Genomic DNA, 15,221 nt, shown 5'->3' on the forward strand with positions numbered 1-15,221 from the left:
AGAAGCGGAAGAGGATCAACCCGCTGTGTCAGATTCTTCCGATTATCAAGTTTTGGTTCGATTGCTTCGAGATTCATTTGGAGAAGAGTTTTCAACCCGCAGCACCTCGTCGCCTCCTTCTCAGTTTTCGTTGTCAAAAACAAATAAGACTCCTGGATGTTGTTAAAATGACAAGTCTCTTTCAACTACGAGAGCTTTTAAGAAGGTGCAGATTGGATGGAGTCTAGAAAAGCTCAAGGAAAGTTTTCCTTTGCCCAGCCTCCTTCAAGACTTTGCGGCAAGGCTGGGATCTGGTATGATACAGGTGAGGATGTCGGGTTAAGGGCTCCCGCATCGGCTCAAGGTGACTTTTCCAGTCTGGTTGACGCAGCCAAGAAGGTCTCTTCTTTTCGTCAGCTAAAATAACTTGGACAACCGGCGGAGATAGACCACCATCTGAAAGGTCTTTTTCGACAATTGAAGTCTTTAATTTCTTAGACTGGTGTTTTGGGGCTGCTTGACACTAAGTCTCGTAGTCAAGACTCAATTAGCTTGGGGGAGCTATCCAGTGTTCTCGCTTGTATGGATAAGGCCGTCAGAGATGGTTCAGAGGAATTGGCTTCACATTTTTGTGCAGGGCTCCTGAAAAAGAGAGCGATCTACTGTAAACTTTATTTACTACCAAAGCAGTCTCTCCAACACAGAAGGCAGATTTGCTTTTCGCCCCTCTTTCTGACCATCTCTTCCCCCAGGCTAAATGATTAAAGATGTAGCTGGAAGTCTGCAGGAAAAAGCTACTCAGGATCTCTTAGCACAATCTTCTAGACGTCCTGGGCGGTTCCTTCGACTTCAACACGAACCCAGTTTTCCAAGAAAATAAAGCCCTTTCGAGGTGGAGCATCCTCTAGACCTTCTCCTAGAGGAAGAGGACTCTCTAGAGGCAGAGCTCAGTCTAAGTCCAGAGGTAAAAAAATGAGGAGGGAGTCCTTCAGTCGCCAGTAGGTGCCAGGCTTCATTTATTTGCAGAAGCTTGGAAGAAGATAGAGGCAGACAGCTGGTCGCTCAACGTCATCGAGCGAGGATACAAAATACCTTTCCTGAAGCCTCCTCCATTGTGCACAACACCTATAGATCTATCACCCTCTTACCATGGAGAAAAACAACAGATCTTGTACGATCTGATAGAACAAATGCTCGAGAAGAAAGCAATAGAACAAGTCGAGGACATTCAGATTCCCCCGGGCTTTTCCTTACAACAGGTTTGTTATTCCTGGTGCCGAAACAGTCGGAGGCTTGGCGGCCAGTTTTAGATGTGAGCAGTCTAAACCTTTTTATAGAGAGACAGACGTTCAAAATGGAGACACCTCAGTCAGTGCTTGCGGCCTTAAGACAAAACGATTGGATGGTATCACTGGACCTGCAAGACGCATATTTCCACGTCCGATACATCTCCGATCGAAGAAATACCTGCGTTTTGTTATGAAGGGAAGAGTGTTCCAATTCAGAGCTCTTTGCTTCGGTCTGAGTACGGCACCAATGATTTTCACAATTCTAATGAAGAATGTGGCGAGGTGGCTTCATCTTGCAAACATAAGGATCTCTCTATATCTAAGACGGACTGGCTCATTCGACATCGTCGAAAGAAAGGTGTCTGAAGGACCTTCAATCAACCTTAACTCTAGCAAAGTCCCTGGGACTTCTAGTGAATTTCGAAAAGTCGTAGCTGATCCCCACACAGTCCATCGTGTATCTGGGGATTCAGATGGATTCAGTGGCTTTTCGAGCTTTTCCGTCCCAGGGACGTCAACAGCAAGGATTAGAAAAAATATCAAGTCTTCTTGTAAGGAAAGAATCATGCTCGGTGAGGGAATGGATGAGTCTGCTGGGCACCATTTCCTCGCTGGAGAAGTTTGTTTCCTTGGGGAGACTACATCTCAGACCTCTCCAGTTTTTCCTGAAGGAGAAGTGGGAGGACAAAGAAAATTGGAGACAATTTTAAGGATCCCAAAGGAGGTAAAGGATCACCTAAAGTGGTGGCTCGATCCTGTGAAACTTTCGGAAGGGACTTCCCTCAAACTTCAGAGCCCCCCGACCTAGTGTTGTTCTCTCCGACGCGTCCACCACCGGGTGGGGAGCTACACTAGGGCGGGAGGAAGTGTCAGGCACCTGGAGAGGGGAACAGGTGTTCTGGCACATAAATCTCAAAGAACTAGCGGCCATATACTTGGCACTTCAGTTTTTCAAAGAGAAAGTCTCAAACAAGATAGTTCAGTATAAATTCAGACAATACTACAGCTCTGTCATACATAAAAAAACAAGGAGGGACTCACTCGCGATCATTGTTCAACCTAGCAAGAGAGATCTTGTTATGGGCGAGAACTCAGAAAGTAACGATTCTAACGAGGTTCGTTGCAGGCGTGGAGAACGTCCGGGCAGATCTCCTCAGTCGGCAAGGTCAACTGCTGCCGACCGAGTGGACTCTGCATCAGGATGTGTGTCGAGAGCTGTGGAAGTTATGGGGACGTCCTCTAGTGGACGTCTTTGCGACCGCGAGAAAACAGAGGCTTCCGTTGTATTGCTCTCCGTGCTCGACCCGGGAGCAATAGCAATAGATGCACTTCTTTGGGACTGGACCAGGGATGGATCTTTACGCATTTCCCCTGTTCAAGATTCTGGGAGAAGTGATGAAGAAGTTTGCAATGTCAGAAGGGACGAGATTGACGTTAATCGCTCCTTACTGGCCAGCAAAGGAGTGGTTCACAGAGGTCATGACCTATGTAGTGGACTTCCCGAGGACATTGCCCATGAGGAACAATCTACTCAAACAGCCCCACTTCGAGAGATACCACGGAAACCTCCCCGCTCTGAGTCTGACTGCATTCAGACTATCAAAAAGTTGGTCAGAGCGAGGGGTTTTTCTAGTTCTGGAGAGGTTGCAAAAGCAATCGCCAATGCGAGAAGAGCTTCCACGCTTGGAGTCTATCAATCGAAGTGGGCTTCGTTTAGGAGCTGTTGCAGAACACTCATTTCCTCTACCACGACCTCTGTGAGCCAAATAGCGGACTTTTTGCTCTACTTGAGAAAACGACCTAAAGCTTGCAGTCTCAACAATCAAAGGCTACAGAAGTATGTTATCTGTAGTCTTTAGACATAGAGGAATTGATTTGGCAAATAATAAGAATGTCCATCGATCTTTTAAGGTCTTTCGAGACTGTAAAGATTCCTCAACCTAAGTTACCATCATGGAATTTGGATGTAGTACTTAAATTCCTAATGTCAAATCGGTTTGAACCCCTTCAGAATGCCTCTTTAAGGGATCTTACTAAGAAAACTATTTTCCTAACGACTCTGGCGACGGCGAAGAGGGTTAGTGAAATTCAAGCCTTTAGCAAGCATATTGGTTTTAGGGGACATAATGCTGTTTGTTCATTAAGTCCTACGTTTCTTAGCAAAATGAAAATCCGTCTAACCCTTGGCCCAAAAGTTTTGAGATTAAGGGTATGGCGGAAATCATTGGACGAACCAGAGAGAGTCCTGTGCCCTGTCAGGGCTCTCAAGATTTATTTGCAAAGAACGAAGGAATGTCGAGGTCCTTCTAACAACTTATTGGTGTTCGGTCAGAAGACCAGATTTACCGATGTCGAAGAATGCTCTGGCATTCTTCTTGAGAGACACCATTAGACAGGCGCATTCATCTTGCGAAGACAGTGATGTTAAGCTGTGGAAAGTGAATGCCCATGAAGTGAGAGCTATATCTACCTCGGTAGCTTTCCAAAAGAACATGGCACTCAATGACATTCTGAGTGCCACCTTTTGGCGCAGCAACTCTGTGTTCGCTTCACACTACCTGCGGGATGTGAAGACGACATACGAGAACTGCTATGCGCTTGGACCATACGTCGCAGCAGACACTTTATTGGGGGCTGGAAGTAGCACTCATCCTACCCTGTAGGAAATGGGTAGAGGTGAGTTTTTATGGATTGTTTTATGGTTGTAAGGTCGTCCGCCTGAGCCGGACTTCCTTTCCTTTAGCCTAAGTGATGTGGGAATGAAAATTGTTAGGCTGGTCAGGTGGTGAATTTTTACTTCGTTGCCCTCATAGTATGGTCAAAATGGTCTAGTCACATTGTGGTCACGCTCCCGTTGACAGATCATCTAGAACTCACCAGCTATATAGGTCACTACCTTGCTGGAGAGACTAGTAAAGCAGTAGCAGACTTGGGTGACAGTAATCACGAAGTCAGCTATGCTAACAGGTAAGGAACCAAGATGTTATTCATCTGCATGTAATATGTTTCCAAAATCCTTTTCTGTCTCTCCCTACCTCCAAAGGTGGGATTCAGCTATATATATATCTGCTGGGTAAGTTTCATGAACAAAATGATATTGTTAAGATACAATAAAGTTTGTTCATACTTGCCTGGCAGATATATATAATCAAAGTACCCACCCACCTCCCCTCAGGAGACAGTGGGAATAGAAAATCTGAATAGAAAATGGGAATGGTTCCTGACACCCGCCTCCCAGCGGCGGGAATGGGTACTAACCACCTGGCCGACCACTGCGTGAGCCGGGAGTTTTGTAATTCTGTCGGACTTCGGAGAAATACAGCTATATATATATCTGCCAGGTAAGTATGAACAAACTTTATTGTATCTTAACAATATCATTTTTAAGATTTAAACAGAGGGTAGTGAAATGGTGGTACAAGGCAGTCCAAATCTCACCAAAACGCGTTCAACATTTTCACTTACAAACTCTAAATATTTATTAGATTGACGCCATCTCGATGTTTACGGAGTCGCTTGTGTCAATAAACTTCCCATTTCCTGTGATAAATCCGCACACCACTTGCACTCACAGACGCTGGGGCACTCATCACAACAATCGGAACACGGTCCCTAACCGGCTTGTTTGTTAGTAAACAACTGTTTTGGTAAAAGACGACACGAAGCGTGCACTTGGATAATTTTTTAAATAGTAAATCATCAATATTTTACATATTTATGATGATTAATTTGAAAATATTCGTTATTGAAAAAGTAACTCGGTTCAGACTCAAATTTTTTCAAGTAATTATTTTTTGGAATTAGAACGTTCGTTTAAGTCCTGTATTATGACGTCACGAAATCTTGGCTTTCGTACCTACTGTAAATAATTGCTTTACTCAACTTTCTTGCAGAACAGTTTACCAGTTATTCATGCAGATTATCAGCTATTCATGTAATTGTTATAATCGTAATGCGCATATATATCTTTATTATTTACTTTTTGGATATAGGTAGATGTTTTACTGCCTGATTATCGCCTTATTGTGACGCAATCATTTTCGGTCCCTGGGCCTCTGTTTTCGCACCATAAGAAATTATGGGGCCGAATTTGCAATGACCAATGCTAACTTTCCTCGTTAAAAGAGGAAAGTTAGCATTGAGGGGCATATGTTTTGATTGAGAAAAATACAAATTTATTCAATAGCTAGCTTGTTAAAAATACTTTATTACAAAAAACTTGATTGACAACTAAGCAGCATACCTACTATGGGTTTCAGCGACAGTGCAAACACGTTTTTGGGCAATACCTATTTCTGTAACGAACACTCGTATCAGAACGAGATTTTGCTATAGTGCATTACACCCAATGCCGTAATTTATAAGGGTATCGTGAATCACTAATCGTAAAGAATAACGACACTTGTCCTTGTACCAAGAGACAAAAACTCCATTATGCAGAAATGGATACGAACACGCGTAAAAAGATCCACCTGCCCTTTCCCCCCCCCCCCCCCCCTCCCACTGCCACCCCTTTCCTTCTTCGTTCCTTCGCCTCTCTCTCTCTCTCCTCTTCGTCTCTCTCTCTCTCTCTCGTCCTCTCTCTCTCTCTTTCTCTCTCTCTCTCTCTCTCTCTCTCTCTTCTCTCTCTCTCTCTGTGTTGCCATTCGGTATGTGTTCGCCCTCCAAACTGGGTATAAGACTACGTACACACAAAACGTTGAAATTGGTGAAATTAGGCTATGTATTGGAAGTATATATACATAAATATTAAAGCAATTTTATCATTATTGCATTACTATGACAACTAGAATTCATGGAAACTGTTTATAATAATGAATCGGCATATGTGAAGCCTCCACTAATGTGGCAACGATGATTTTGCCATTCTTAGCATGCAAACTTTAAAGGTTACTTATGCGGGTATACGGTTATAAAGATCATAACCATATCAGACGAAATCAATGAAAAGTGCTAGCAAAAGCAAAAAAGCAAAAAAAAAATATCTAGAATCCACTTATCCGTAGTCGTTCCTCTATGGTTTTCGGCAGCCAGATGTACGAAACTTTAGAAACATTACATTGTATCTACTTTAGAAATATCTGTAATTTTTCGGTGTAATTTAGTTGCAAAAAAGGGATAATATACATGAATTAAATTAAAATTTTTAAATAACTAAAGTTGAACTAAATGACGAGTAAAGTAAACAATTTAGGGAATAAAACTTTGCAGTTTCGTCGTGTGCTGCTCGTAACTGTGTTTGTGGCGCGCACTTAGGAACCAGGAACAGCAACTTGTTTAAAGTGCAATGTGGAGTGAATTGAGACCAAAATGTGTATAATAACAATCAAATAAGCACTGTGGAGTTTCAGTTGTGATGGCAGTAAGTATAAAAACCACCGATTACAAGGTAAAAATGAATTCAGTTCAAACCATGACCCCGGGAATAAAAAGTTTCATACTTTCAGTAATATAGGCAACAAAATTTTGTTTTATTGTGCTGTTTAGAACTGCAATCTTGAGTAAGATCAATAAATGTTACATATATATGCTAACATTGTTCAAATGAGTGCTGGGAAGGCTGGGAAAGATGGTTGTCGTCATTGATCAGAACCTGTACATCAACACGGTAGCCGCCATATTGGATTTCAAAACTGCCTTGAAAACTTATTTTACGAAGAGCGTCACATGCTTATTGTAGTTCGTATGGGGCTTTCATATATCACATTATGTTGACGAAACTTCAATCTTTGGAATGGTATGCTTGGAGTTGTAATTGTATTCTTGTTTCACCATTTAAATATCGAGTGAATAAGACCTGTCCACCGTGATAAGGGTTGGTAGTCGCTGGTGTTTCCCCCTATCATAATCTTGCATAAACTTTTTGGGTAAAACTACTGAGCGGCTCTGCACAGATTGCCATGCTTTCGTGGAATGGTTCCGTGCGTGCGCCATTCATTAGGGGGTTAATCTAGCTAAAAACACCGCGTCAGGCATTTCTTTGGAAATTACGGTTTCCTATAGTATTCAGATTGCTTATTAAGAATTTACTGTCATTTTTGGGGGGTCGACTGTAATTAACCCCCAGGGTCCAGTACTAAACACGGCGAAATGCATTGGACACCCCAATCCCTAGTGGCTGTCATATTCGCGGAAACGTTCCTTGCAGTTCTTGTGTCATTATTGCTTAGAATTACCCATTAGGGAATGATAGGTTGTTCAAGAAGGGATTGGCTAAGAAACCTCAGTTAGTCTTAAGTAATTGCTCCGCGTCGGGTGTTTCCTTGTAAATTTACTTTGGTATTTCTATATATGAAGTAGATATTGGTACAGCAGTGAAATGCGCATGCGCGAACCCTTGTTTACCACCTCAGGCATACCAGTGACAGCAAGAAAAATGGCGACGAAACAGCATGAACCGTGGAATAATACATTAGTTTTTGCCGAAAATCAGATGTTTTCAGGCTTTAAAGAGTTGAAAAAAGCCATAGACATCTATGAAGACTCAAACTTTCAAAAATTGTATATACGTAGGTCACGAACAATCGAATCGGCCCTGAAAAGAACTCTTAAGAGGAGATTCAAAGAGGATTATATATAGATATATACACTACCATCTTGCCTTTGTTAACTTTCTCGGCCCTTTATTCTGCCCGACATCGGCAGTTGCAAAGGGCCGCCTTTATACACTTGACAATATTCTTTTAACTCACTTCATTGGGTATTGCAGCTGTCGGGGAGAAGACAATAGAATTTACCAGCTAGCAAAATGGCAAAATTAAACAATTTCAGCTCTATATTCCATTAAAATTGGGATAGTTTTGTTTTTGTAGCACAAAAAGCGGGACAAAATTCACAAAAGCAAAACATAAAGGGGAGGGGGGCCATTCTGCTAACTAAAAAAAGGGGGCAGATGTTAAAAACGGGACTGTCTTGCCTAAAAGCCGAACTCTGGTCACATAATACAGTATGATTAGCAAACTGGTAAACGGATACAGCTAACTGCTGTACCTACAGCAATTCAAGAGTGCAATACGGCACCACTGACAGAATCTGCTGTACCCTCACCACACTTAAGTTATTTGCACGGCAGGAAGTCTGAAATTGACGCATGCGCAATTCACTGCTGTACCAATATCTACCGCAATCGAGATACGGCTGCCGTACCAATATCCTGTGCCTTCTATATAAGCATTCCACATCGTTCAACCCCGCGAATACGAAAGCCACCAGGAATTGGGGCGTCATCAAATGTATTTTGCCGTGTTTAGTACAAGCCCCTGGCGGTTAATTACGGTCGTCCAAATAATTATTACTTAAATTCTTGTTCAGGAGGTAAAACTGCATAGAAAAACCGCAACTGCCATAGTCTAGGCCGCCGTGGAATAGTAATATAGATCTACCTTTACTTTTTACTTCCTTGGTCGCATATTAAGAATTTACTGTTAGGTATTTTTAGTCTGTTAACTGTAATTAACCCCCCAGCGGCTATTACTAAACATGGCACAATACATTTAACCCTTCCGTCCCTAGTGTCTTATTCATGGGATGGTTCCTTGCAGTCTGTGCGGAGTTATTACCTAGAATTATCAGAATTTACTTTTAGGGATTTTTTGTCAGCCGACCAATTAACCCCCCAGTGGCTAGCACTAAACACAGCGCGATACATTTGAACCCTCCATCCCTAGTGGCTTTCGTATTCTTGGGACTGTTCCTTGTAGTCGTGTGCAGTTGCTACTTGGAAAGGAACTATATATCCTAACAATGCTCCTTAGACGGGAGGCTCCACCCCCGAATCCCCCAGTGAAAGAAACTCCACTTTTAACCAAAAACCCCCGCCCTGTAACACTTTGCATGCGTGATTGCAGTCCTGGATGGCCACTTATACTACTTTTGAGGTTAATTACATGTTAATTACAGTTACGGACAAAAAATAATGGTAAATCTTAATAAGCAACCAAAATACTATAGAAAAAGTCAATTTCCTAGGTACTAATAGCCCATGTGGAGCTGTTATGTATTTCTACCAGCTTTTTGATTCTTAACCAATACATATGTAGTACTATGTAAGCTATCAAGCTATTGTGAATGGTAATAAAAACCTATATCAGTTGCACCACAACACTATTTGGGCTAACATATAGGTCTAGTTGTACATAACATAAGTCTAGCCTGCTAGCCTCCATAGGTCTAGTTGTATGTCTGTCTAACAGGAACACCCATGAGAAAGGCCTAGGCTAATTGATAAAATAGCCTAGAAAATGTAGATAGCGAGGGCTAAGCTTCTTACTACAGTTGATTGATTGACTTGCTACAGTTGATTGATTGACTGATTCCAAACCTGGCAGCCAAAGTTTGTACTTTAGAGGAAAAACATATAGGCCTACACATTAGAGAAACCAAAAGTTATTTGGAGTAATCAAATATCACGTTTTTGTTCAACTTTTAAGTAATGCGGTTATTAGATATGTGTTTGGAGATAAACTGAAAATTATGTCATGTCAGAATTCAAAGAATAAAAATTTTTTAGGCATACTTTAGTAGAATATTGAATGGTACTTGACCTCTTGGTTTTAGTATACGCTTAATATTTACTGTGGTAAATATGTATTACCCTCTTCTCAGGTACGCTTACTTCTTGCTACTGCAGAGTTGGTGAAATTGCCAGCCCAGGACTTGGTATACAGAAATTTAGTGATTGTTGCTTTCCCAACTGGTGACCAGTCATTATTCTTGTGTAGAGGTGTTATAACTGGTAAGTGTGGATTTGTTTTTACCACGGGGGGTATTTGGCAGTTGGTTTAGATTTTGTTTCATTTTATAAATTTGTATTAAGAAATTGTTACGTAGTTTATATTTCCTCTTAAAATTATTACAAGTAAAGTTTTAACACTTGTGTTCATTCTCCTGACTTATGTTTTTACACATTTTCTTTGTTGGCTTCAAAGGTAATATTCAATCCTTCACAGTTCTGTCATTTTTCAGATATTCAGCCTTGGACAGAAACTGTACAAGTGCAAGTTCTACTTGTTGATGAATGCCAAAAAGACATCATTGTCTCTCCTGATTGGATATTTGCTTGCCCCCAGTTTTTGAGTGTTTATCCCACTGTTATTCAGCAGTATATTTTAGCTGATATTTTACCTGCAAAAAAGGAATGGCCGCCAGGTGTAATATCTTATTTACGGTCAAAGCTAGTTAAAAAGTTTGTCCCTGTTATACGTGACATAGAAGATGATAAGTTTGGTTATATCAGTCCTCTTGAACCAGATGGATTCGGGCTGCCAATTGTATGTCGACTTATAAATGAAAGTTGGGCTCTGCCAGCTGTAAGTTTCCCAGGATTGATTACTGGAGTATTGGAGGAATTGCAAATAGAATATCCAAAGCTTGCAACTCTCTTCTTGCCTTTCAGAAAGGAATTAACATTGTCAGACCACTTCATTAAGACTGCCACATACAAAACCATGCAGCTTCCAACAAATTCCTACGAAGAGTGCCAAATCAGCCACTGTACGGTTGGTCCCTGGAAGTTTTACCTACAGTTCAAACAACAAATAGAAAGTTATAGGAAGTTACAGGGAAAACTCAGGCTTTATTTTGACTCTGGAAAACTGGGCCAGGTTTCACTGAAAATAGGGAGTTCTGTGCTGTGTTATATCAGAAACCTGAAGGAAGAGGAATACCAGAGAGGATTGGTGACAGGGGAGGTTTCTAACAATGAAATTCCTGTTTATTTGGTTGACAAAGGAGCTACTCTGAAGTTGAGGAAAGACTTGCTCTGGGAATTACCTGTAGAACTTCTAGATACTCCCATTTGTATGATTAAATGTTGTTTAGATGGACTGCCTGAAGTTGTTGACCCTGAAGTATCAAATGCATTTGGAGAAGTTATTCAGGTGCACTCTTTGAAGTGCAAGGTTGTCAAAATGGATGAGGGGAAGTTAATTAAAGTGTCGATGCTAGCAAGTGGCTGTGATGTACTGAAGATGATAACACCAAGTTTCAAGAGATCACAACTTGTCACAAGTTGCAAAGTTTTCATCTCCTATGTGTGCAAGAGTGACAATGTAATTTATGTCCACTTGAGTAGGGAGTCGCCTAAGTTAGAAGACTTGCAGAGGAAACTACAAGAGGTGGGTAACTCTGCCCTGGTTATGGAGGAACCAGAAGTTAACATGACTTGTTTGGCACGATACGATGACGGGTATTGGTATCGAGGGATGGTTTTGGAAACAGGAGCTTACTATAAGGTGAGCACAAGAGAACTTTATTGCCCCACACAGTTTAATTTGCATGATGAAAAAGAATTGAAAATGACAATTGTAATAAAATATCCTGATGGGATTTGCATATGGAACTTGTCATTAGTTGATTTGAATGAAGAATCAAATGTGTTGTGTAATTTGTTAGTGATAGCTTGCATTCTTTGTTCCTTGGGTTTGAGTAGTGGGGAATTTATCAGATATCCCAATCGGTTTGAATGTTATTAAATTGCTTCAGTGTGGTTATATTGAAATGAAATGTAACAATCCGGTGATGGGCTTAATCTGTTGTGTAGTTTGATTATTCTATAAATCCATAAAGTTCAGATGAACTCAAATATATGTTTTTGGTCAGACAATGACCCAAAAAGGTCTACATTTTGTGTTTGTGCTGTAGGTAGTTTTTCATCTGAAGGTTCATCAATTCTGTGTATTTTGCTAAAGAATTACAGTTGAAACTCCAAGATGTTTTATTTCCGATGTCAAAAGGTGTTCTGAGTGATTTGGGAAATTTTAACATTGCTAATATACTACCATGAAGTCGATTTAGTAAATGATGGAGCAAAATGATTTCGTCAAGCTGTATATTGACTATATACCTGTCTTTGTATTGCAATATTAACAGAAGAATTTCTTTTATTCCTTTCAACCTTACAGGTTAAGTACGTGGATTATGGGAATAGTGGACGAGTTTCCCATGGAAACGTAAGAGAACTTAGCCTAGAACTGATTGGTAAACTACCTGCTCAAGCTATACCTTGCATCCTCAGTGAAGTTCCCATGAAAGGTGTCACTTCAGCACTTGTGGAAGAGGTAAGTATGAACAGTCAGTTGTTTGGTTTTTATATTTTAAGAGCTAAGTCATAAAGAGGGTGTCCCCGTAGAAGTGTAGTGCCATCAGTGAACCTTGTTTGGGGCACTATAGGAATACAAAAGGTTTTTTGCAGCATGCCTTTGGCCCCCAGCTGCAACCTCTTATTTTACTGTACCCCTTTCTTATTCTCTTTCTTCCATCTTACTTTCTAGCCTCTCTTAAACAGTTGATTCTTAGTGCAACGATGAGGTTTTCCTCTTGTTACACCTTTCAAACCTTTTACTCTCAATTTCCATTTCAGTGCAAAATGATCTCATGGGTCCTGTGCTTGGCCTAAATTCTATATTCAATTCAATAAAGGGGAAGTATAAAGAAGAATGTAAAGTGTGATGTGAGAATGCACAAGAGTGAACGCTGTTCTGCATATATTTTTCTTTTGAATTTCTGTAGATAGTTGAGTACTTCTAAATTTCATGACAAATTGTTACAGTTCCTCTACCCCTGCATTCCATTTGACATACCATACCGCATAGATTCTTTTATGGAGTCCTAACTGAGCCATCGGTTGATCAAGTGAGTGAAGGTCATCCTGGTATCAAATAGCCCTGGTGGCTCAGGTCTCCAGAGATCTAGTACATCTCTGCTGTATGAAGTTCCTGGATGGTTACTAGGTAAAGAATACCATTTATCTCTTTAAAGGGTCTTATAATTGTGAAGTGCTTGGACACCTCTGCCTCAATAGATACTTTTTAAGAGGAGATTTGTTGTTGGATGTGTTTCACACAGTATAAGCTAATTTTGATTGAGGACTATGTAAATTTTTATAGTATAGAAATTTGTATGATATATTTAACACATCTATCCAATAGGAATTTTATTTAGGAAAATTTCTTCAGTACGTTTATATAACTCTGTAATGAAGTCTTTTCAGGTAAGCTATTATTAATATCCTTTTCTGTCATGTATTTTATACAGTTAATGTTAATATCAACTGTATGTATTTTCTATTTTCCAGTTTTTTGGGCCAATTGGAGAGAGTGAAATATATGTAAAAATTATCGGCCTTAAAAAGCACAAACTGGAAAGTGCATCTCAAGAGGTTGCTGTTGTAGAGATGATATCCGAGAAGGGTTTGTCATTGAACAGGTATTTGGAAGAGAAATTAAACAAAAGAGTAGTAGATAATATCAGTTCAGCTTCATCGTACACCAGTCATGTTATCCGAGAGGTTACAGCCAAAAGTGATAACCCCAAGTCTTTACCAGGTATGGATATCTGCTTCTGAATTGTAGGCTTTACATCAGTCTGAATGAGTGTTAGTAAAATATTAGTTTTTGTATTTCTTGCAAGTGGGTGCAAAATAATTAGTACTTATGATTTCTGGCCAAATTTAAGCCTCGGTTTAAAGATGTTACAATATTAAAATATATGAAGTTTCTCATTTCTGCAGAGTCATTTTGCTAATACCAGGGACCAAGCATAAAAGCCGGGTATCAAGTTGTGAAACTAAAGAAGCCATTTCACTTAGTTTCAAATTATTTATTTTCAGAATTTAATCAAGGAATGCAGACTGAAAATCAGGTTAGTTCTGGGTCTTCCAACTATTTAAGCCACAATGTTGACAAAGTGTTTATGGCCCAGGACAATACATCTCCCCAAGTCAACCAGTCTGGTGTGAATAAGCTGCCAGTAGTGGAAGTAAAGCCTGGCACTTATGGTCAAGTTCGGCTGTCCTGTGTTGGCAGAGCGTGCTTCTTTGTAACGCTCCAGGAGAAAGAGACGGTTATCCAGGTAAATTATTAGTGCACTGTACTTATGGATTGAATGGACTTTCAAATTGGCTTTTGATCAAATCAGTAAAATAATTAATTTTTTATAGTCTAAAGTTAATCAAATACATTAGTTATATGTGTTTTATAACTCCTGTGGTATTATTGTTCCGACACGGGATACAAACCTTTCGGTCCTTTTACAATAGGAAGGTAACTAGCGGCAGCTGGATGGTCGTAAGCTTTCGAACAAGGAGTTCGGTAGTTAACTGCTTGTCCAACAGTGCGCGCGCTGCGCGACTGGCAGGTGAAGAATCACTTTTGCTTTCGGCCTGCTGGTGTGTAGACGTGCTCTTCATCGCTCTCTGCCCGCTTCATCGTTGTGTGCTTTCAGGATATTTGTGTTTTCTCTTACTATTTGTGTGTGTGTAAAAGTGAACTGTAAGTACTCTTTTTGTACATTCAACTTCCCTGCCAGATATATACTTAGCTACAGACTCCGTCATCCCGACAGAAATTCAAATTTCGCGGCACACACTTACAGGTAGGTCAGGTGATCTACAGCCCTGCCGCTGGGTGGCAAGACTAGGAACCATTCCCGTTTTCTAATCAGATTTTCTCTGTCGCCGGTACCGACAACAGCGTTGTTTGTTCCTCTTGACTGAATTTCCATTTTCATCGCCATTGATCTTCTTGACCGTCTTATTTGGTGATGTATTGGATTGTTGGTTTGGCAAACGCTTTAGTGGACTGTTTCTTGGACTCGATTTGGATTTTTCTTTAAGATGTCTGACACTAGTTATGTAGTGAGAATTTGTGTGAATGAGGGCTGTAACGTGACACTGCCGAAGGGTTCGGTAGATCCTCACACTGTATGCAAGCGCTGTAAGAAGTATGAATGTTCTTTTTCTAACATGTGCAAAGAGTGTGAGAACTTGAGTGCAGAAGAATGGAATACTCTTAACTTCCTACTTAAGGAAGTTAGAGAAGGATAGAGCAAGGAAAGCTTCCTCCAGAAGCTTAAGTAGATCTCGTTCAAACGAGCCAGTTTCTGACTTGGTAGTTCCTACCCCTCATGTAGTAATTGCACCCTCTCCCTCGGTATCAGCCCCTTCTCCCTTCACAG

General features: G+C 40.6%; 1 protein-coding gene across 4 annotated transcripts in view; it reads left to right on the plus strand.

Annotated features, from left to right (window-relative positions):
• The window catches only part of LOC135207944 (uncharacterized), a 72,307-nt gene that overhangs the window by 10,704 nt on the left and 46,382 nt on the right, over positions 1-15,221 (plus strand). For 3 of the 4 annotated variants that reach the window (XM_064239920.1, XM_064239921.1, XM_064239922.1), the window contains exons 2-6: positions 9,873-10,002; positions 10,233-11,500; positions 12,170-12,325; positions 13,342-13,591; positions 13,876-14,117. In XM_064239920.1, coding sequence (XP_064095990.1) covers positions 9,873-10,002; positions 10,233-11,500; positions 12,170-12,325; positions 13,342-13,591; positions 13,876-14,117 — 2,046 coding nt within the window. The remainder of the gene's footprint in view (positions 1-9,872; positions 10,003-10,232; positions 11,501-12,169; positions 12,326-13,341; positions 13,592-13,875; positions 14,118-15,221) is intronic. The other variant, XM_064239923.1, reaches the window with a different exon arrangement.

The sequence above is a fragment of the Macrobrachium nipponense genome, chromosome 34 (assembly GCF_015104395.2).
Source record: "Macrobrachium nipponense isolate FS-2020 chromosome 34, ASM1510439v2, whole genome shotgun sequence".
NCBI classification, from domain to species: domain Eukaryota; kingdom Metazoa; phylum Arthropoda; class Malacostraca; order Decapoda; family Palaemonidae; genus Macrobrachium; species Macrobrachium nipponense.